Genomic DNA, 25242 nt, shown 5'->3' on the forward strand with positions numbered 1-25242 from the left:
ACGGTCAGTGCGTGATACCATATAGATGGTCCTGCAAAACCATATAATGTAAAATCAAGGTAAGAACAAAAAACTATCTTTACGGCTAATTTTGTTAGAGCAGTTACAACCTAAGATATGTTCACTTTTCACAGTTATTCGATAAACAAAACCACTGATGATGACACAGATGTGCTGAAACATGTTTGAGTAACAAGGAAAAAACAGTGATTTGCATAAAAGGCGGAAACTATATCCAATGGTTTTAACTGCATACAAAAGCATACAAGAGCTGAAAATCCTAAACATGAATATAATTTGAAAGGAAATGCAAAACTGCTGAGCAGGAATGGATAGAGCACACATTCAAGGCTGTAGAAACATGCTTAAGTCGGGGAAAGATACATACCGCCTATAGGAAAGTTAAAGAAACATTTTGAAGATAAGAAAAGCAGCTGCATGTATATCAAGAGGCAAACACGTAGTAAGCAATAAAGGAAAGATGACAGAATATAGAGGATTTACATAAGAGGAACAAACGTGAAGACAGTATTATAGAAACAGAACATGTAGGTGAAGATGAAATGGGATATACGATACTGCGACCTGAATCTGACAGAGCATTGCTTCCGAAGTTCTGAGATCCTTGTGAAGACTAATCATTGTAAAACTATTTCGCTTACTGTACAAGATATATAAAACATGAGAAATACCGTCAAACGTCGACAATAATGCAATAAATTAGCTATAGCAACAAAACTATTTCTGAAAAACAGGAATTTGTGAACACGTAACATTAGGTCCTACTAAGTCTTTTCTGAAGATATTTGTCTGGAGTGTTTCCCTGTACGCAAGAGAAATGTGGACGATCTGCACTTCTGACAGGGAGAGAGCAGAAACTTTTGAAATGTGTTAATACAGAACAACACTGAAGAGCTGTGGATAAATCGAATAAATAATGAGAAAGTATGGAATCGAAACGGGAAAAAAAGAAATTTATGGCACAACTTGACAAAAAGAAAGAATCTTTTGACAGGACACATCCGCAAGCATGGACGAATAGCCAATTTGGCAATGGAGGGAATATGCAGAAGGTTAAAAATTTTGAAGGGAGACCTAAGTCTGCAATGAACAGTCTGTAATTGGTAGTAGTAATTCAGGGATGAAAGGCTTCCACAGGATAACTTAAGAGAGCTGCTTCAAACCAGTCGTCCGACTGAAGACCACAATCAACAACAAGCGAATGAATGCTAAGACGACACTCTTGTTACTTTTGACTCCAATTCTGATGGATAAGTTTCGATTGTCCATCGGTTACTAGATGATTGGACGGATGGCAGATTCGGAAATGCAGCACATAAGGTAAGAATTCAGCATTGTCGTTATCAATATAACCATCCACTGACTTTTGCAAAGTCGCGGAAAACTAAATCTGGATTGCGCCATCCTCTCGTACGGAGATCAGTCTCCGATCAGTGCACTGCTCCAAATTTTAATTTATGAGTTTGACATATTTCATGCTGATTTGCATAGAATAGGTGCATGTAAGACGCTTCTGTGAGGATAGTGCAGGGGAGCAAACACGAAGCGAATTCTTAGAAAAACAAGCCAGCACCACATAGGAGCTAATCATAGACAGGTGACTGCAGTCACGGGCAGACACCCTCGGACTAGAAGGTGGAATGAGGAGCAGAGCTAGCGTACGGGGAACAATGCGGCCGGCGCGGCAGATGTGCAGAGCCGTGGGAACAGCACAGCACCCCGTACTGTCACGGTCGCCGGCGCTCAGCCGCTTCCGGGTCGTCCCACCACGCACCTGGGCACCGGGCCGCCTATCACCTGCTCACCTCTCTATGTGAAGGCCGCCGACAAGCGAGCAAGGTTACTCACTGCAAGCTAGGGGTAAACGATTTTGACAAATCATCGATGCTTATTTCGTCACCAACGCCTGAACATCGATGGCCGATAATTGATCAGCGATTCGGAAACGACGAATTGATCGAAACGGCGTAAAAACAGCACACAAGTATATCTAACAAAAATTTTATTAATAAATATAGCAATATGACCCTACAACTTATCATAGAAGCTAGATTAAGAAAAGGCAAAACCTACGTTTCTAGCATTCGTAGACTTTAGAGACAGCTTTTGGCAATGTTGACTGGAATACTCTCTTTCAAATTCTGAAGGTGGCAGGGGTAAAATACAGGGAGCGAAAGGCTATTTACAATTTGTACAGAAACCAGATGGCAGTTATAAGAGTAGAGGGGCATGAAAGGGAAGCATCGGTTGGGAAGGGAGTGAGACAGGGTTGTAGCCTCTCCCCCATGTTATTCAATCTGTATATTGAGGAAGCAGTAAGGGAAACAAAAGAAAAATTCAGAGTAGGAGTTAAAATCCATGGAGAAGAAATAAAAACTTTGAGGTTCGCCGATGACATTGTAATTCTGTCAGAGACAGCAAAGGACTTGGAAGAGCAGTTGAACGGAATGGACAGTGTCTTGAAAGGAGGATATAAGATGAACATCAACAAAAGCAAAACGAGGATAATGGAAAGTAGTCGAATTAAATCGGGTGATGCTGAGGGTATTAGATTAGGAAATGAGACGCTTAAAGTAGTAAATGAGTTTTGCTATTTGGGGAGCAAAATAACTGATGATGGTCGAAGTAGAGAGGATATAAAATGTAGACCGGCAATGCCAAGGAAAGCGTTTCTGAAGAAGAGAAATTTGTTAACATCGAGTATAGATTTAAGTGTTAGGAAGTCATTTCTGAAAGTATTTGTATGGAGTGTGGCCATGTATGGAAGTGAAACGTGGACGATAAATAGTTTGGACAAGAAAAGAATAGAAGCTTTCGAAATGTGGTGCTACAGAAGAATGCTGAAGATTAGATGGGTAGATCACGTAACTGATTTGGAGGTACTGAATAGAATTATGTAGAAGAGAAATTTGTGGCACACCTTGACTAGAAGGGATCGGTTGGTAGGATATGTTCTGAGGCATCAAGGATCACTAATTTAGCACTTGGAGGGTAAAAATCGCAGAGGGAGACCAAGAGATGAATGTTGTTGTTGTGGTCTTCAGTCCTGAGACTGGTTTGATGCAGCTCTCCATGCTACTCTACCTTGTGCAAGCTTCTTCATCTCCCAGTACCTACTGCAGCCTACATCCTTCTCAATCTGCTTAGTGTATTCATCTCTTGGTCTAACTCTTCGATTTTTACCCTCCACGCTGCCCTCCAATACTAAATTGGTGATCCCTCGATGTCTCAGAACATGTCCTACCAACCGATCCCTTCTTCTAGTCAAGTTGTGCCACAAGCTCCTCTTCTCCCCAATTCTATTCAATACCTCCTCATTAGTTATATGATCTACCCACCTTATCTTCAGCATTTTTCTGTAGCACCACATTTCAAAAGCTTCTATTCTCTTCTTGTCAAAACTATTTATCGTCCACGTTTCACTTCCATACATGGCTACACTCCATACAAATACTTTCAGAAACGACTTCCTGACATTTAAATCTATACTCGATGTTAACCAATTTTTCTTCTTCAGAAACGCTTTCCTTGGCATTGCCAGTCTACATTTCATATCCTCTCTACTTAGTCCATCATCAGTTATTTTGCTTCCCAAATAGTAAAACTCGTTTACCACTTTAAGCGTCTCCTTTCCTAATCTAATACCCTCAGCATCACCCGGCTTAATTCGACTACATTTCATTATCCTCGTTTTGCTTTTGTTGATGTTCATCTTATACCCTCCTTTCAAGACACTGTCCATTCCGTTCAACTACTCTTCCAAGTCCTTTGCTGTCTCTGACAGAATTACAATGTCATCGGCAAACCTCAAAGTTTTTATTTCTTCTCCGTGGATTTTAATACCTACTCCGAACTTTTCTTTTGTTTCCTTTATTGCTTGCTCAATATACAGATTGAATAACATCGGGGATAGGCTACAACCCCGTCTCACTCCCTTCCCAGCTACTGCTTCCCTTTCATGCCCCTTGACTCTTATAACTGCCATCTGGTTTCTGTACAAATTGTAAATAGCCTTTCGCTCCCTGTATTTTACCCCTGCCACCTTCAGAATTTGAAAGAGAGTATTCCAATCAACATTGTCAAAAGCTTTCACTAAGTGTACAAATGCTAGAAACGTAGGTTTGCCTTTCCTTAATCTTTCTTCTAAGATAAGTCGTAGGGTCAGTATTGCCCACGTGTTCCAACATTTCTACAGAATCCAAACTGATCTTCCCCGAGGTCGGCTTCTATCAGTTTTTCCATTCGTTTGTAAAGAATTCGCCTTAGTATTTTGCAGCTGTGACTTATTAAGCTGATAGTTCGGTAATTTTCACATCTGTCAACACCTGCTTTCTTTGGGATTGGAATTATTATATTCTTCTGGAAGTCTGAGGGTATTTCGCCTGTCTCATACATCTTGCTCACCAGATGGTAGAATTTTCTCAGGACTGGGTCTCCCAAGGCCGTCAGTAGTTCTAATGGAATGTTGTCTACTCCCGGGGCCTTGTTTCGACTCAGGTCTTTCAGTGCTCTGTCAAACTCTTCACTCAGTATCGTATCTCCCATTTCATCTTCATCTACATCCTCTTCCATTTCCATAATATTGTCCTCAAGTACATCGCCCTTGTATTGGCCCTCTATATACTCCTTCCACCTTTCTGCTTTCCCGTATTTGCTTAGAACTGTGTTTCCATCAAAGCTCAAGAGATGAATACACTAAGCAAATTCAGAAGGATACAGGTTGCAGTAGGTAATGGGAGATGAAGAAGCTTGCACAGGATAGAGTAGCATGAAGAGATGCATCAAACCAGTTTCTGGACTGAAGACCACAACAACAACATAGCAATAATTAACATTAATTATCCACACTTTGTGTAAAGAAATTTTTTAATAGCGAAGATTCCCCACCTTCAGTCTATTTCGAGAGCTTTTGAGAACAGTCATTCGGAAGCTTACAATGTACCTACACAGCTCAAATTTTTGAGGTCGGTGTTCTGCAGCTTTGGGTATGTAGTACCGATAATGTGATTCCATACTTCTAATGGATTTTGATGAAGATCTAGAAGGTGATATATCACGTAATAACCGAACTGCGATGGAAGATCAGTTCCGTTTCTGATCCACGTTGCAAATTATTCATTTGTTGTGATGATTGTATTATGTTCGTTCGTTAAATGAAATCTGGTTTCTCAGTCTTCGTATACTGGATCAATATGTTGCCCATCACTGACAGTCGTTTCAACAGTTGCCACTATCCAATACCCTGTATTAGTTGCATGCAGAATATTCTGATATTCAACAGATAGTTCTTAGTTACTGGGATTGCTTTACTGCTTGAAATACGAGTACCATTTTCTATGCATATTCTATCTGGGCAGTTGCCGCAGTGGTTAGCACACTGGACCCTGCATTTGGGAGGACAAATATTCAAATGACCGGCTACCCCCGCTGGTTTAGGTTTTCGGTGATTTACAGGGAGATGTCGAGATGGTGCCTTTGAAAGGGCGCGGCCGACTTCCCAATGCTTAAACAATCCGTGCTTGTATTTCGTCTCTAATGACCTCGTCGTCCACGGTACGTTAAACTCTAATATCTATTCCTTCTTTTCTTTTCTTCCTTCGTTCCTTCCACCCATAGTCCAGAAGCAGACATTTCTAAAAAAAATGGTTCAAATGGTTTTGAGTACTATGGGACTCAACTGCTGTGGTCATAAGTCCCCTAGAACGTAGAACTACTTAAACCTAACTAACCTAAGGACATCACACACATCCATGCCCGAGGCAGGAGTCGAACCTGCGACCGTAGCGGTCGTGCGGTTCCAGGCTGTAACGCCTTTAACCGCTCTGTCACTCCGGCCGGCGGACATTTCTAAGGGCCGCAGAATGCCACAACCATCAGCCAGAGCTACAAAGTCTGCGGCTGTCAGCATGTGTGCTGCCTTAGCGTTGAAAATAATAATATTATTAATCACTGCAAGCTGCTGGAAAACTCTTTCAATCATACAAATCGTTCAATACCTAGTGGATACTTCTTGAATTTGAGGTCTGATTCTTTTCCTAGCCCATCACTTGCCACTACACTTTTTCGAACCGTCTTGCAATCCTTTACAAAGCACTAATGAATTTCTTAGTTCAGTTTACGAAATATTCGAAGCCAGCAGGTTAATTGTCGACCCCTAAAACGCAGGCTTCCGCTCTATTATTATAGTGGTGTATGAAGTACTTTCTGAATGATAAAACAATTTTAAATAACCACAGTATCCTGTCAAATTCTATTAAAGAAGGTGGCCTTTATTGCATCAATGGGTATACATTATATTACTGGCCAATTTCGGTCTGTGTTCATTTTCAAATAGAGTTCCTTCCGTGATTGTGTCATGTTTAAAACCTATTTAGTACTCGCAGGGAAAGACATTTTTTCCACCACACACATTTCAGCATTCTGACTACACAGTCTTACACATCACACGCTGCATACAGGCACACATTTTGTAACATGCCATGTAACCAAATTTCTCTTTAACGGACGGCTTGACTGTCCAACGCCCATCCCGAGCCGTAAGGGAGAGAATCCTGACATTTGGAGAGGATGTTCATCTAACACTGTAGGCTAGTTTACGGAGGGATTCTTCGATATTCCAGAGAGAATTAGGGGCTAAAAAGGTTTTTTTTTAAAAAATATGTCACTAATAAAACAAATTTGAAGTTAGACATACGAAAATTAGTATTTGGTTTTTCGGTCGGAAATAAAGAAATATGTGTTTCAGCATTTTTGAAAATTCAACCGCTAAGAGGGTAAAATAGTGAGTGGAAGTTTTTTTGAAAGTAGATCATTATTAAAGTGCTATTAAAGCGTTTTTAAAGCTCCATCTATGAAAATAGATATTCGATTTCTCGGTTCGAAATAAGAAAATATGTGTTTTTGGAAATTCAGTCCGTAAGGAAATAAAATAATGGATGAAAATCTTAAGAAAATATTTCGTTACATTAAATAATTTTTAAAGCTAAAACTATGACAATTGTTATTTCACGTCTCGGTTAGATATACAGAAATATTTATCGGGAAATATTACCGAAAGAACTCAAAAGACATGATTCACAAAAACCTGAAGACGTACATTCGTATAGCACTATGCTTCTATAGCCTTGCATTGATAGCCTACTGTCGTTATTTAAAATTACTTTATTCTTCGTAAATACCATCGATACTGTGGACTTTCACATGAAGAGAATCGTATCGAGTACGTAGTGTAGAGGGTGAAATTTGAACAAAAATTGTATTGCGGCTTGATGGAAAATTTACGTTTGAAATTGATTTATGCTAGGGCACAAATTTGTACTGACGCCTGTGGTAGCTCGTGATCACACATTCGTGATTATATCGTGAATAGTTCGTTTGTGGACAAAAGATTATGTAACGTTTTTGGTTCTACTATCGTATACTTTTACCCGTGTCAGGTTTCGCTATAAATTGTGGTACATCGTGTCTATAAGGGATGTCGGCCTCAGAAATTTATTTTGTCTCGCGTTGAAAGTTCTGCAAAAGCTGAATGAACTTATACCGTGTAAGACTGACACACTGAATACGCTGAGGATATCCATTCAGATGTTGCCTGGGAAATGGGTGGAGGCGACAGCGCCAGTGTGTACTCACCTCGTTGGGCTCGGACAGCTCGAAAAGGTCCAGCCGGTTGGCGTTCCACTGCTGGATCACGCTGCGCAGCGTCTCTCGCTCCTGCTGCTTCTTGGCCGCAGCCTCCGACACGACGCCGCCGTTCATCTGGAAACACAAGCGCCTCATTTAGCGACTCGCAGCAGGAGCGCTCGGCTGGTAACAAATAATCACATCGAATGGAAACTGGGCGTAACACTCTCCAAATTTAGCACATTACGCTTTATGTAGACCACGAATCGCGTTCACGAAGACGAAAATGAAAGTATAGGTTGACATAGGCTCCTTGTTTTTGTTTTTTTTTTTGTTTTGATATCAACAATTGGTGATACGGGAAAACTGTGATGTAGCATAATCATTACTACTCTACTTCGCTTTCTTGCTTTCTTAGCTTTGACCATGACCGTTACATACAAAGAAAATACAAATTGCTGCAACCAATAACATTTATTATATCATGTTTAATTATGTCTAGTATGTGATATAAATACGGCTGCAAAAAGAGCCTGTGGCCATTGAAACACAGAGTCACAAGTTATCCAGAAGTCGTACATACAACACACACATGCGTTATTGGCTCTGAGCACTATGGGACTTAACTGCTGAGGTCATCAGTCCCCTAGAACTTAGAACTATTTCAATCTAAATAACCTAAGGACATCACACACATCCATGCCCGAGGCAGGATTCGAACCTGCGACCGTAGAGGTCACGCGGTTCTAGACTGTAGCGCCTAGAACCGCTCGGCCACTCCGGCCGGCACATGTGTTATTAACTAACATAAACCCACCTGGTGGAGTTATAATACCCCGGAACATGTAGTGGAAAGTTCAGTATAATAAATGTGGCTGGTTACAGTAATTTGTATTTTAGCTTGCAACAGAAATGCTGTTTGCCAATGAGCCTCTTATCTACTTTTCACAAAATCTGAAGTTCGGGCAGCCCACGTTAGCAAGAGGAATTTGGACTCGTCTGGCAAAGGAATATAAACTTGTGAACATTTAATGGCAAAACACGTAGCTGTCGAGCTACAAGCCGTCACGCTTCGTTCCCAGCTAAAAAATTGGCAAGTTACCAAGTTGTATACGCTAATGTAATAGTCCTGAAAAATTGAGCCAATAGCATAGTATCACAGAAAGATTTCTTCCGACATAGCTGTCTTTAACTGAACCAAATGTTACGTCAATATACAATAAATGCTTTCCATACGTAACAAACGTATGATGGTTGATGTCTCATTACGGGCAACTTAATCCACATGCTCTGTTCCCCCCTAAGGAAAAAAAAATAAAGGGTGCCGTTCAAATCGTTCGAACGCTATATTGTGTACAAACCACCTTTCATGAACACCAATATGTCATGTAATACAGAATCCTGGTGTCCAACAAAACTGTTAATTCTATTTTTTCTGCTCAATTGTCGACCGGGGCGTTACCAGAAAAATATCACGCATGGTCGCTGTCTGGAACTTATAGTAAGAGTAAAGTGCAGTGAACAAGCCAAGTCGAAGATATTTCTCGCAGCACCTCACGTAGTCATCAAAATACTATGGCTAGGTTGCTGGCAGATTAAAACTGTGCGGCTACGTAGTGACAATTAATTCCGGAAATTAAGGCGACAGATTCCATCGTGAATCCGACTAGGCACTGCGTTCTATTACCCTTGTGTGTGTCACTAGTAGGTGACAACGGAGGGAAGAATTAAACAGTAATCTATTAAAACTTTTAGTCCACCCCACTCGAAACCACGTGCCAGTCTCTCAGGTCCGTGTAACTCTTACACGACGCTTTTTTCGATGTACTATACGTTCATACAACTTTATGTGCTCGTGATCAACACAAGAAGCATTTCTACGAATACTGCCCTTAATAAGTGCACTTAAAAATTCGTATAAAAAACACTGACCGAAGACAACAATAAAACAATGACAAGATTCATAAAATGCCTGTACTAGTTATTGGCAGACGCAGCAGAGAGAGGAATCCCTGACTCAGAGACCTGAGTACCCGGATTTCTGGCAGGCAGGCATGGGCCGGAAGGCATCTAACGTTTCGCGCTCAATCCGCCATCCGCTCCAGGCGCATCTCTCGCCGCTGACACGCAATCCCCGGAAGCAAACACGGGCGGTCGCGAACAGCCATCCATCACAATCGAATTACACGCCGCAGCCGGAGGCTGGCGCGAGCCACCGCAGTCTTCTGAAGAACGACGGCAGTAACATCAGCCAGAAACCTGCCTAAATCAGTTAGTTCGGCGTGCGTTGTCAATAGTACCAGTTCCATCGCAACTTTGTCGTTTCATTCAACGGCTCGAAACCAACACTTATAAACCAAATACTTTGCAAATGTAAGACTTATGTCGTGATCCATACTACAAAGTCGCTTCACTCAAGTTTATTTCTCTTCAATTCTGGCGATCAAAATTCCTTCTGTCTGTGAACTGATTTATTTAAATATTTTTTCTGTCCTTTCTCATTCAAACAAATGTCAGACACACGCATTTTACACAAGGAGAGTTTCTATCTACCAGCGTCCGTTTCTGCACTAGTTTCTTACCAGATCCTCAATTCTTGTCCTACCTTACTTCTAACTATTCAGACTTGCGTGACTGCTATTTACATCAAATGTAGCCTTGGTTTCCTCCACAGTTTTCACTTGCCACTCTTCTATTTTGCCTTCTATCTTTCTTTTATTTAGAGTTCATCCATAAGGCAAATGAACAGACGATGTGGAAACAACTAATAACCATTTCACTCTCGAAAACGCAGGACCCATCAATATGATCTCCAACGACTGCAGAATAACAATGGGTACTACAGGGAGTTCATCTCTCTAGTAAAGTAAGTATCGCTGCTTGAGAGTTATCATACCTTTATATATATATATATATATATATATATATATATATATATATATATATATCCGTCTCAGCTTTTTTTATTCTCTTTCTAGATTCATCGTTTCTTACTGATTCGACCGCTTCTTCAAATAGTTTTAATTTCAAAGTCTCTTTCGACATCTACACACCACAGCCAGCTTACGGTGCGTGATGGAAGGTAGTTTGTATGCCACTGTTCGTATTCCAGAAGCGAAAGGTTCGCGGGAAGAACTATTATCGGTGTGAGCTCGAATCTCTTCCAGCTTTATCTTCACGGTCTTTTCTCGAGATATACGTATGACGAGAAAGGAACACACTGATCGACTCTTTGTCGCGACGTAAGCTCTTGAAATATGATCAGTAAACCATGCCGTTATACTTTCGCGCTCGCTAAGTTAACTTGAAACGAACGCGCTGTCTTTTCTTTTTTTTTTTTTTTTCTTTTTAAGATTGTTTCTATTTCCTGTATTAATCCTCTTTGGTAACGATCCCCCCCCAAAGACGACTAATCTTCAGATACCGATCGAACAAGACTTTTGTAAGCTGCCACTACCGTCAGTGGACATAATCTCCTGTCGATTCTTCCAACCAATCTGTCTGGGATCTGGCGCAACGAAGACCTGCTAATAATAGCAGAAGAAATTTGAATAACACATTCAGCTTGCACGGTTAAGGCACATGCCGAAGTTATCTTGATGTCCAGTAAAAATGGAAATGTCGTGTGGCTAGGGCCTCCCGTCGGGTAGACCGGTCGCCTGGTGCAGGTCTTTCGATTTGACGCCACTTCGGCGACCTGCACGTCGATGGGGATGAAATGATGATGATTAGGACAACACAACACCCAGTCCCTGAGCGGAGAAAATTTCCGACCCAGCCGGGAATCGAACCCGGGCCCTTAGGATTGACAGTCTGTCACGCTGACCACTCAGCTACCGGGGCGGACGATGTCCAGTGAAAACTACGTGGTTACATCAAAGACACTTTCGAAATTTGTTATATGTGCTGACGCCAGACTCTTTCACGATTCTCCACCTAAATTACCTAAAGCACTGATAAATAAGACAATTTTGTTTTCGCTGACTGTTGACTGGAAGTCATCCGCGGATTTCCTAAACCATGCAGCGTAAACAGAACTGATACGCCAAACATTCTGGCCTGCTTTCGAATCTGTTTTGCACATTCTGGCCTGCTTTCGAATCTCTTTTGCAACAAATCATATCGGTTTTTTTTTTTTTTTTTTTCATTCTTAGAGATGCAGGGAGAAAGACAGTGAGAGATAAAGGAGTGGTGGCTTATAAAAATGAACATTTTCACATATCTGAAAATTAATTACTATTCGAAATCGTCGTTACTTACCTGACATTAGTGCATGGTATACCGCATGAATTGTGTTGCGAAATTACGATTCTGACTGCTCTAGGACTTGAAGAAATCCGAATTAGGTCACCAAGTACCACGATACGTTAAGAAAACTGCTGGAAAGCACGCACTGCTTTATATCTGATGCAACGCAGGTAACTACGAACAAGACCGTGTGCTTTCCCAACTTGCAGCCCTAGAACGCTTCGCAAGCATATGGCTAAGCGTGCAATAGATGTGGGCTCGACTATGAAGAAGATATCAAAGGGGCAACCACGAAATTTTACAACACAGTCACGTAGACCATAACTCACGCACTGCTCCGCACGAAGAGACAGCGTGCCGATCACCAGCGTGTCTACATTACCATTGTTTTTGCTGACGACACGCGCAGAAACGTGAAAGCTGAAACGTGTCAAAAGGCATCACGCCGCACGGTACATATACCTTCTGCCGTCTCGTGCGCGAGTGTCTGAATGTTGAAGAAAGCGAACGGTGAGAACGAAATCAGCCATGCGAATAATGAGACTCAAATCGAGCATTTTTCAGACTACTATCTTCGCCAGCAACAACAGGGAAAGCCAGCTGTCTTCCAAAGACGTGTAAAGGAGGAATAAACGCGGGCCTCTGATGCTCATGCTTTACTACTAAGGCCAAATGCGTCTAATAAACTCTCACTTAAACTGCAGTACGTTCGGATAGTGAAAAAGAATACTATGGTAACTTATGCAGAAATAAGGGCAACTGAGAATAATGCCAAATGAAGTTTTCTAAAGGTAACTGGAGCCTATTACAGATATCATACGTATGAAGAGACGTGGCGAGACTGGACGGTTTCAGATTGATTGTATAATTTTAAGATAGACATCTTGGAACCAGATTTTAAACTGTTTAAGACATTTTCAGGGGCAGATATGGGCTCGGATCACAATTTATTGGTTATGAACTGTGGATTAAAACTAAAGAATCTGCAAAAAGGTCATGGGACGTCGATAATTTGGAAAAACCAGAAACTATTGAGTTTCAAGTATTCGGCAACGACTGACTGGAACAGGAGGAAGGAATACAGTAGAAGAATAATGGGTAGTTTTGAGAGATGAAATGGTGAAGGCAACAGGGGACCATGTAGGTAAAAAGACAATGTCTAGCAGAAACCCTTCGATTTCACAGGAGATACTGAATTTAACTGATAAAAGAAGAAAAATAAAAATGCAGAAAATGAAGCAGGCGAAAGGGAATACAAACGTCTAAAAATGAGATTGACAGGAAGTGCAAAATGGGGAAGCAGCAATGGCCAGAGAAAAATGTAAGGATACAGAGTTATACATCATTGCGGAAAGGTAGATAACGCCTATAGGACAATCAGAAAGCCTTTGGAGAAAAGAGAAACAGTTATATGAATATCGAGAGTCCAGACAGAAAAATAGTACCAAGCAAAGAAGGGAAAGATGGAAGGAATATATGGAGGAGACTATACAAGGGAAATGAAGTTGAAAATGGAATGTTATAGAAAGGGAAGTAGAAGAAGATGAGATGGGACATATGATACTATGAGACGGATTTGGCAGAGCATTGAAAGACCTAATCCGAAACAAGATCCTAGAGTAGATGGCATACCCCCGGAAGTGCTGATATCCTTGGGAGGGCCAGACTAACAAAACTATTCCATCTGGTGTGAAACATGTATGAGACAGACGAAGAACTCTCAGCTTCAAGAAGAATGGAACAATTCCGATTCCAGCGAAAGCAAGTGCCGACAGGTGTGAATATGAGTTTCGTATGTCATGGTTTCAAAATACTAACACGAACTCTTTACAGAAGATTGGAAAAACAGGTAAAGGCCGACCTAGGAGAAGATCAGTTTCAGTTTCGGAGAGGTTTTGGAGCAGACGAGGCACCCGACGACTTAACTTATAAGATAGTTTAAAGATAGGCAAAATTACTTTTATGGCATTTTCAGATTTTGAGAAAGCTTTAGACAGTGTTGACTAGAACACGCTCTCCAAATTTCTTAAGGTAACAGGGGTAAAATATAGGGAGCGAAAGGTTATTTAGAAGTTTAACAGAAACCGGGCAGTAGTTACGCGAGTCGGACATGAAAAGGAAGCACTAATTGAGAAGAAAGTGAGACAGGGGTGTAGCCTATCCCCAATGCTATTTAATATGGACGCTGTGCAACCTGTGAAAGAAAGGAAGGAGAAATTTGGAGATCGAATTAAAGTTCTGGGACAAGAAATAAAAACTTTTAACTTTTCCGGTGACACTGCAGTTCCGTCAGAGGCAGCAGTGGACCTGGAAGAGTAATTGAACGGAATGGACAGTGTCTTGGAACGAGGACATACGATGAACATTTACATAAGCAAAACAGAGTAATGGAATGTAGTCGAATGAGACACTAAACGCATTTGGACAGTAAAATAAATTACTATGGTCGAAATAGCGAATAGCGTAGAATGGCAATGGCAAGAAATGCGTTTTTGAAGAAGAGAAATTTGCTAACACACAACATAAATTTAAGTATTAGGAAGTCTTTTCTGAAGGGATTTGTCTGGAATGTAGCCTTGTACGGTAATGAAACATGGAGGATAAGCAGTTCAGACAACAAGAGAATAGAAGCCTTTGAAATGTGGTGCTACATAAGAATACTGAAGGTTACATGAGTTGATACAGCGTAACGTTATTCAGAGATGAAGTTGCACAGGATAGAGTATCGTGGGGAGCTCCATCAAACCCGTCGACATTATAAACACAACAACCACAACAAAAGTAAAGTAAAGGATTTCTTTCTTTGGCCACGTCATGAGGAAACACCAATTACAGGGAAACTCTGGAATCTGAAACAACTAGTTGGATGAATCAAGGAAACTGGAGAGGCTGTGGAAGGAGTAGTTATAAGCCTACAAGTTCTGCGAAACAAAACAGAAAATCTCAGGAAACTGAAAACAGGAAAACAACACTTAAACTAAAAATAGACGAACGACACACAGTGGAAAAGGTATCTACAGGTGTGGAAATACGGAAAAGATCAGAACGAATGAAAAGATATTAGGTAAAACAGAAGGAACGAAACATGCACTTATCGAAGAGGACGCCCAGCAAAAGACTGGTTAGGGCGGTCCAAGGTGGTCAGAATAGTAAGTAATAATAATAGTTATACAACGAGCTGAAATGTTTATATGGCTTGTATACAATTTACCTTTAATTTTGTCCCGTTTCCTTAGTTAGGTATGGTATTATCTGGGTCACTGACTAAAATAATTGAAATAAACTAAATTACAAGTTAACAGTAGGCTACAGAATGTCACTTCTGGGCTTCGAAATTTATATTAACCTTAATAGTGTAATGTAGTCTTGAGTGGTCAACTAAAGACGAACTGAGGCTTAAAAACGCATAGCGTAATGTTGAACATAGTAATAAAAAGCATAGCGTAATGTTGAACATAGTAATAAAAAGCACGCAACGTAAAAATATCTATGTTTTGCAACGACCTCTTCAGCTGCTAACGCGGCAGCAGATTTTTTTTAACGATAATAAATGTGTATGCAATACCACCATGTCCGCGAACAGCTATGCGGCAGTCTTTATTCACGAATGAGAAGGGCGCGATGCAGCCTTCTAGGCCCGCATGCAATCTATTCGGCATTTACAACTGTATTCCGAAAGCCATCTTACGCTGTGTGGCAAATAGGATTTCTGATATCATTTTCTTTTCCCGCCTACTCATTTCACGCGCGAATGGTAGGTGGGAAGAACGACTGTTGGTAATTCTCCGTATGAGCTGTGATTTGTGTGATTTTTTTTCCGCTGTCTTCACTTCCCGAGACGTATGTACGGCGAAGTAATATGCTACTCCGACTCTTTCCTGATTTACAGCAGTAAAGCTCGCCCTGACGCACAACGCCTTGCTTGTAGCGTTTCTAGAATACGCTTAGCATCGCCGCAACGCCCCCACGATGACTGATCGATCCAGTGACGATATGTCGAATTTTTTTCTGTATCTGCAATTAAGCCAAGGTACATACCGATGAACAACATTGAAGAATCGGTCGAACAAGTGTCCTGTAAGCTACTTCTTTCGTGAATGAATTATATTCGCTCAGGATTCTCCCAATGAATCTCAGGCTGCCACCTGTTTTACCTACAATTCGTTCTATGTGGTCACCCTACTTCAGATCACTGCCGTCACTGTTTCCAGAGCGGAATCTTAACTCCAGTGGATCTCTTCACCTATTCATTTATGTTCAGTGTCAACGGCCATTCCCTGCACCAATCATCGACTTTCTGCAGGTGCCATTTCACTTCCCTACGGTGTTCTTGCGCGGCAGTCTTCTAAACTACAACTTAATGTTCCCAGTTACAATACCGAGCGAGGTGGCACAGTGGTTAGCACACTGGACTCGCATTCGGGAGAACGACGGTTCAAGCCGCGTACGACCATCCTGATTTAGGTTTCCCGTGATTTCTCTAAATCGCTTCAGGTAAATGCCGAGATGGTTCCTTTGAAAGGGCACGGCCGACTTCCTTCCCCATCCTTCCCTAACCCGATTGGACCGATGACCTCGCTGTTTTGTCCCCTCCACCAAACCAACGAACCACTTATAACAGTCTTAGTTCCAGGACACGTTTCTCTGTCATCAGGCGGGGACTTGCGTTAATTAATAAGGCATGTTATACTGTACGTATGACTTTGGATAACCTGTGGCACTGCCCTTTCAGCGGTCACGGGTTCCTTCTTGTAATATTTACATCACATACACTTTATACACACAGAACTCAGTGTATATAATGTTTATCTGATGTTTTATATGATGTAAACACGATTTAAAAAAGAGCGTTTGCGCAATGAAATATAGTGTCACAAGTGAGCTGGAAGTTGTAGATGGAGCACACACGTCCCTTATTAGTTGGCATAAATCCACCTAATAGTGGAGGTTTGATCCACCTAAGGGTGTAATTAAAGTAAACTGTGCTGTGACAGTAACTTCCACTTAAAATTACTTATGTTTAATAGAAATCAGGGCGGAGCCTTGCCGAAAATGTTCGCTCGCATATAAGGAACCACCAAATTCCCTTTGGGTTCTCCACAATTTACCTTCCATCCGTCGATTTCATCCGCTGACAATGATGTGTTGATTCCGGGAGCCAATAAGGGAACGCGCCCAGAGTCTACACGTCCTCCACACGATTGTTCCCAGCAGGACACAGCGCGACCCCATCACCTATCACCAAAACCGGCGGGCAGCTTTCTAAGACGCCACGTCACCTTATATTCAATTACCGACACGGATGATAGCCGGCTCGCGCTAAGTGAAAACTGCAGGGGGACCCAGCCAGAGAGGGCACAGCGTTCGGCGCGCAAGTGGTTTTCATCTGCCCCTCCCTGCTACGGCAGAACGCACCAGGGTTGCTATTTAAATATGACGTGTGTGTGTGTGTGTAGGGTGAGGGATACTGGATACGCACGCCTAACTTCACCCCGTTTATATGCAGGTACAGTGCACCTCATAACACGAACTAACGGAGCTATATCATGCAGTGCATTTCGGAGCAGTTCAAATGTAAGAACACGAAGGTGTGTGTGTGTGTGTGTGTGTGTGTGTGTGTGTGTGTGTGTGCGCGTGCGTGCGTGCTCAGCAAACCAACATTCTGGCGCTTCTGATCAAGGAGGCAACACGCCGCTATAGAACAACATGGAAAGAGAGAAGATTACGTTAGTTGGGTACGATCTTCTGGAGTCGTGGTTGTGAAGTATAATGAGGAAAGTTTAGCTGAGGTTACTTGTGGCGGGCAATCTCGTACTGGGCGGAAAGTCGATTTGCAGAAAACTCACAACCGTGAACATACTCCACAGCGTCGTGATCGTGTCATAATATAGCGGACTGATTCAAACAAAATACCAGGGCACCTCCAAAGAAGTTAATGTTCTTACACAGACTAGCCATAACGCATTTTGGAGCTTCTGATTCAACAAGTGTTTCGAATACTTGTTCTTTGAGCTTTGGACTACTTCTCCGAACTGTGATCATGACCTATGGATTCCTTCTCCGAACTGAGGACCCCGTGTAGTCTTACAAGGCAACACAGCCTACACGTTCTACTTTAGAAGACTGCATCCACGCTGCAGTACGCAACTTCGGTACGGCCTTTTGATCTAGACAACAGGAAACGAAGCGTCAAACATGTACTGAATTTTCGCTCACTTTCCCAACTGTTTACATATTGGTGAGGAAGAACACACAATTTTGTGTAATCTACCACAGGCGACAGAACGTTCGGTAGTGTCGAACACAAAGCACCAGCAGAACAGAGTTCACTCGTGAGCATTTCTGGTTGCTAACGTACGGGTTGTTAACGTTTGTTTTCCGGTAGCATACATGAATGTTAATCCTGGCTTCAGGCCACTATCGAAACATTGCACTGGAATAGCCCACTGGGATCGCCAATATTTAACGAGCTACCCACCAAAGCTTCTCAGTGAGCGCGTTTGTGCAGAGAGAGAGAGAGAGAGAGAGAGAGAGAGAGAGAGAGAGAGAGAGAGAGGGGGGGGGGGGGGAGGAGGGAGAGGAGTGGGTCGTTCCGTGGTGGCAGGCGGCGTGCAAATGGGACCACTAGCGTAACCTAATTGAGACTAGCCACAAACCACGACAGTACACACCAAATGGCAAAACGGCATCGGAAAGGGCGCGTCTCTGAGCCATAATTTCTACTGAAAAGAACCAAAACGATCCTCATTCATTTATACCATCGGCGGCAAGGAGAATAGTACGATTACATGGCGTCCATGGGAACGTTATGCACCCTTTAACATAAATTTCGACCGTTAGTGTTCGATCACGAAACCAGTGCACATCTGCTGCATGTCACACCATTCTAATATTTTCGGTGGTGGTTCTAACAAGTGATATGAAGTGAGACAAACAGAATTGGTACCAGGGAATCCGAATGTATAATTAAGATTTTTTCGTACCGTTCTGAGCAATTGCAGTGCATCTAAGAGGGAACCCGCGTGCAACACGCAAATAAGATTGGTCCTGCGTTAAGACATAAATTAGGCGTACTGGCACACATCGACTGCATTCGAAAACGTGCCAGTTAGCCGGCCGCTAGCCGTGTATGTGTAAGTCGTCTGCCACTTTATGCCGTTTGTACGAGAAGAATGAACAGTGCAGCCGCGACAAGTGCTCATGAATGTATACGCACAAGCTGGATGGCAAAAAGGGCTGAGCCAGTCACGAAATACAATTTTACGCCGTCAATAACTGCGCTAAATATGCCCGCCAGTGTTTGCCTGGGGCAGCAACCCGAAAATAATTTAATGCACTCTATAACTGCCGTGTTATTAACGTGGAAATGTCATTTAAAAATGCTTTAATGTTTGAAAGTATGTAATTTGATTAAAATACAGCGCGTTCCCCTTGCAAAACAAAAATAAAATGGACGACCGCAACAGTCCCAAGCAACGAATTATATAATAATTAAAAATACGCAAATTTTGTGGTCAGAGATCGTATTCTAGAGCACTGTGATGTGAACATACACACAAGCCATAAATTTACAAGTCAGAGACACAAAAAAACGAGGTTCCACAAATTGCCAAGTTTCCCCGAAGGAAGAAATCGCCTGGTTTCAGCAGTACCTCATGGGCATGATACAGGACCATTACTGTTATTTTATAATGGCTCTGAGCACTATGCGACTTAACTTCTGAGGTCATCAGTCGCCTAGAACTTAGAACTAATTAAACCTAACTAACCTAAGGACATCACACACATCCATGCCCGAGGCAGGATTCGAACCTGCGACCGCAGCGGTCGCTTGGCTCCAGAGTGTAGCGCCGAGAACGGCACGGCCACTCTGGCCGGCTGTTATATATTGTTGGACGGGGACGTTGCTGATTTTGACACAAAATCATAAAATTGCACATATATCCGTAGAGAATCTATACTACCTACAAGAACTGGTAGTTCATAAAAAGAAACAAAAATGTAATAATTTATATCGTCTAAAGATCAATCACTTGAAACAATGGCAATAGGGTATTTTCGTGTGCTAAAAATATGGTTCCGATTGTTGTTATTCTGACTGATTATAACATTTCAATAGCCGCGCGTGATTAGCCGAGCCGTCTCAGGCGCTGCAGTCATGGACTGTGCGGCTGGTCCCGGCGGAGGTTCGAGTCCTCCCTCGGGCGTGCGTGTGCGTGTGCGTGTGCGTGTGTGTGTGTGTGTGTGTGTGTGTGTGTGTGTGTCCTTAGGATAATTTAGGTTAAGTAGTGTGTAAGCTTATGGACTGATGATCTTAGCAGTGAAGTCCCATAAGATTTCACACACATTTGAACATAACATTTAAATAGAATTTACGGTCAATATCCTCACAAAATACTTGTTATTTTTATGTACTGAAAGCTTAAAAATCATTCAGTATCAAGATATGTTATTGGCCGATACTCTAGTGGCGTCACAGTCCAGGAAAAAGACGAAGCTACACAGGAGCATTAGCCGAATTTACAATGTTTTTACGCACTTTTTCTGCAAACAGTATAGCTATTTAGTGATGGAAAAGGCAGTTACGGGTTCTGAACAATAACAAAAATGGTTCAAATGGCTCTGAGCACTATGGGACTCAACTGCGGAGGTCATTAGTCCCCTAGAACTTAGAACTAGTTAAACCTAACTAACCTAAGGACATCACACACATCCATGCCCGAGGCAGGATTCGAACCTGCGACCGTAGCGGTCTCGCGGTTCCAGACTGCAGCGCCAGAACCGCGCGGCCACTTCGGCCGGCGAACAATAACAGAAAGGAATTTTGTGTACGCTGACAGTGGAAGCCTTATGAAAGTTGATGCGTTTATGCTCCCCGATTTAGAGCGGCGATATGCGCAACGGCCGACATTCTTTTCCTTGCCCCCCGCAACTTCGAATATCATTAAACGCGCTGACAGCTACAGAATTGTAGAAATTTATGCATGCTTGTCCGTATATTATAACGACTGCCGACTGGAAATTAAGGAATTGTAGAAACTTTTCATACGTGTCCGTATATTATAACTAGATTATCGGCTATCAGTCATGACCTACGACCCACAGCACAATAAAATTATTCCTGGCAAAACTTAGTGCTATCTTCCTTTGAAGAAGACACTGTGCAGAGAAACTACACCCAGCAGGCGCTTGGTGACGTATGGATGGCGCAGCGGACCGCAGATAAGCAAATCGCATGTTCGAATCATGGAAGTGTCACATATTTTTAAAAGTTTTCCACGAACTACGAAAATAGTGTCAGCAAGAACTGACTGAAGCAGTTGTTTCGATTGTGAGATGTATTATATATTTCACATTATTCTTAGTCTCAGAAATGGACAACAAAGGACAAATGCATCAACTTTGCGAAAAAACAATTCACGTTCTTTGGAAAGCATTGCTAGTAGTAAAGTATCACCATACCACCCACAGTCACAGGCGCCGACTCCATGAGGCCTGAGGGGGCCCGAGCCCCCTCAAAAATTCGTTTGGGGGGGGGGGGGGGGGGAGGGGGCGGAGTCACCCAATAATTTAAGAAAATTATTAGTTATATTATCGTTTGTAAAATCACAAAATTATGTTGGAATTTTTTATTTTCCTTGTTTGACGATAGTTGCCTTTTAAAACAATTCAGTAATGAGTTAAAACAAATAATTATTACGATAGTAAGCAGGTTAAGTGGAAACGAGTGGTGTGAATCATGACAGTGTTACGGTGCTGCGAGTACACTTAGAATTTGTGCCGGTGCGCGAACCTTCGTGTAATGTCTGGCGCAGGCGGGCCAGCGCTGCGGCCGCGGCGACATCATAAGGACGAGCAGAATCGCCTGGAACCCTCCGCCTTACGTCGCCTTGGCACTTCGAGACATCACGACGCCGTGCTTACATAAAGCCAACCCTGCTGCCGTAGTCATTCAGTGTGGGTAGTTTCGTTCAGTGCACGCTGCAGACATGTTCAGTGTTCCGACTTTAATGTCGAGTGGACTATTTTATGACTGTATTTTATTCGTTTACTTTAGTTTACAATGGATAAATTTATTACCAAAAAGGCGCGTTGCAAGTTGATGATACTGCAAGTCAACCTCCATAAATGTGTCGCCAATTGCTTCGTCGTCTTCTGACGAGAACCGTTATCATCCGAAACCTGGACAATCTAGTAAGGGAAGATCATTTCAGAAGTCTTGGTTGATCAAATATACATGGCTAGAATATGAAGCATCTACCGAAAAAGTTTTTTAGCAAAACCTGCAAAGGAGCAGATGCTAAAAATCTATTACAACTTTCTTTTTAAAAAAAAATGCATTTACTTCTGTAGGGTTTTATAACTGGAAAAATGCTTAAAAAAAATTCCGTCTTCATGAAAATACGTTTACGCATAAAGAATGTGTTCTGAAACTAAATTCTATCACTAACCGAAGTGTTGGAACTCCCAAAGAATGACATACTTGAGTTTAAAGATTGGTTAGGGCGTTCGGGGTATAAGTGGCCTTCCCACGATATTCAGAACGAGATCATTGATCTACTAGGAAAGTCTGTGTTGAGGAAGGTACTGGCTTCAGTCAAGAAGACTGAACATTTTTCTATTTTGGTTGACGAAACAAGTGATTCTTCGATTCACGAACAAGTGTCATTTTGTATTCGAACTGCCGTTGATTCCTTAATCGTCAAAGAAGACTTTATTGGCTTATACGAGACCACCAACATTGAATCACAAACTCTGTTTAGTATTTTAAAAGGCGTTTTTGTTCGTCTTCATTTGTCAATGGATAACTTGAGAGGACAGTGCTATGATGCTGCCGCGAATAAGAGAGGTAATTTCAAAGAACTAAAAAAGTTAGTTTTGGATATACAATCAGCAATATTAAAAATCTTTATAAAATAGAGTATTAAAATCTTGCCAGGTAAAATAAATGCATAAGTAAATTAAATAAATAAATACGTAAATAAATTAAAATACATACATAACGTTAAATTTTCAGTTTCGAAATATTAGTATTAGTTTAGTACTTTATTACTATATTACTGTATTAGTTATTTTCAAATGCTTAAATGTTGTTAGGGTGTAAGACCAAATTAAAACCCGCTATTTATATACTTCTTGATTGAAAGTATTAGGCATACTGTATTAACTTTATTAACTGTACTCAAGGATTAACTTTGAGATATTGTTTATATTTAACGCCAAAAAATGTGTCAGGCTTGTCGAGTTCCCTGGAGTGTCGAGTTAACGAGAGTCCAGTTCTCCGGGTTCTAATGTTGATCATCTGACCTTAAAATGCTTAAAAAATTGTAAAACTCACTATTTTTCATCTAAAATTTAGAAAATTTCTCGGGGCAAGACTCCCAGTATGTCCCCCCCCCCTCAATAATTTTTATAAGTCGGCGCCCCTGCCCACAGTACAACGTGGTATAAGACGATGAGCCATACTGAGAAATATTAAGCGCGCACGACACGCATGTGACACGTAAGAACTGTGTTTGTAAGCGTAAATTAACGTTAACATCTGAAGCAGAATTACTTCATCTTTATGTAAGGCAACGAAAGCGCAAAAATTTAAACAATAAGGATTCTAGATGGGCAGTACGAAGCTAAAAACATAGTTTCTAATAAGGTGAAAAGTTTGTGGTAGCATTAAGTAGAAAATATTTTTTAGAAACTGAAATGTGTGAACAGCGATTGCAAATGTAATTGCATGTAAACAGCAAGGACAACACAATAGTATTCTGTTTCTGATAGGTAAAGTGAAGTTTTGTAATTGTGATTTGCTTTCGTGTCAGAGGGCTGTCAAATCGTTTTACAAATAAGTTAAAATATTCCTTCGCTTTAGATTCGAACCAGCGATCTATGGACATCTTATACAATTCGACGGTCTACCACTCTTTAAAAACTGAGCTATCGAATAACAGAGGTGTACTTGAGTGAAACACAATTTTCACTATAAGTTTTATTTCGTTTAATGGCGCTATACTTCGTTGTAACAGTGGGAGACCATATCTAGGAGGTACGTCGATGTCGTGGCAATTTGCTGTACAGCGCAACATTTTACGCATCTCCTTATTCTCTGGCACAATAAAAAACAACTTTTCAAGAGTTTTTGTAGATGTATTTGTACATTATGGTACTAACACAATTTGCAACCCATTTTTCGAAACGTAAATTCGAAAACATGACATCACTGTGAATTAGCACTATGACAGGAGGAGCAGCAAGCTATCAAATGACGTCACAGGCATCACGTGACTCGAATGGAGCGTTTTAGCTGGTTTTCAAATTATTTGAATTTCATTTTCGTTTTTGTAAAAGAATACTGAAAATCAAGAGGAAAAAAAGCATGTCATAAGCATAAAATGACACAATTAATCATTTAAGGCAATTTACAGAAAACAGTCAAATATCCTATCGTAAAGAAGAGGGGCAGTGTAAAGTGGAATGGCCAGCATAAAACTACGAGTAGTTGCAGTAAGGCAAATGATAGATTCAATGGAAAGATCCTGAGGAAATATAATTCATCCACGAGCAATGTAACTTGCACAACACTCGTCAGTTCCATTTTGAATATTGCTCGTCAGCCTTACGTCTTGATGAAGTAGGCTTCGAAGAGGAGACTCAAAGATGAGCCACTCACTTGTTTAGTCAACGCAAGACTGTTACAAAGATCATCAACCAGTTCCAATATCAGACGCTGTAACAGACGAGTCTTGCACCAAGGAGATAATTAACAGCGAAAATTCCGAGAGCTACTTATTAATTATTCCCTCAAATGACTTACAGAACGACCACTGGAGAAATTCTTGCTTAACAGAAAGGTCTATCGGGAACAGTTCTTCCAGTACATGGATGATGATGATCGTGATGATGATGATGATTGCGGTGGTTCAAGTGTACTTTACTGCAAACACTGTGAAGTAGCTTGCCGTGACAACTAATGAGATAAGTAGATTGATAGATAGACAGAGAGAGAGAATAATTTATTATTTAGCTCCTCAAAGATACGCCTGGAAGATGGATCTTATATGACCAGCACATATTATTCGCACTGCTAAATTCTCGCAATAAATACTTTCATAGTTAACAGATAATGACATTAGGCACTGATGAGTGAAAACATGCTGAACATGTTACGATGCTGATCGTTATGACCGGGACTTAGCATGGATGCTAAGAACGGCCGTTACGAAATTAGTCAGGTCAAGGTCATCTCACGTTCTACGCGATATTGCCGGTTAGTGATAATTTCAAATGCTAGTAACAATTTCAGAAAAATGTCTAACCTCTCTTTTTAGTCTGTAATATGATAGAGTACTTTCCAGA

General features: G+C 41.4%; 1 protein-coding gene across 2 annotated transcripts in view; it reads right to left on the reverse strand.

Annotated features, from left to right (window-relative positions):
- The window catches only part of LOC124545215 (afadin), a 1085620-nt gene that overhangs the window by 561597 nt on the left and 498781 nt on the right, over positions 1–25242 (reverse strand). For both annotated transcript variants that reach the window (XM_047124083.1, XM_047124082.1), the window contains exon 2: positions 7654–7779. In XM_047124083.1, the coding sequence (XP_046980039.1) occupies positions 7654–7779 (126 nt within the window). The remainder of the gene's footprint in view (positions 1–7653; positions 7780–25242) is intronic.

Source organism: Schistocerca americana, chromosome 8, assembly GCF_021461395.2.
Source record: "Schistocerca americana isolate TAMUIC-IGC-003095 chromosome 8, iqSchAmer2.1, whole genome shotgun sequence".
Lineage (NCBI taxonomy): Eukaryota > Metazoa > Arthropoda > Insecta > Orthoptera > Acrididae > Schistocerca > Schistocerca americana.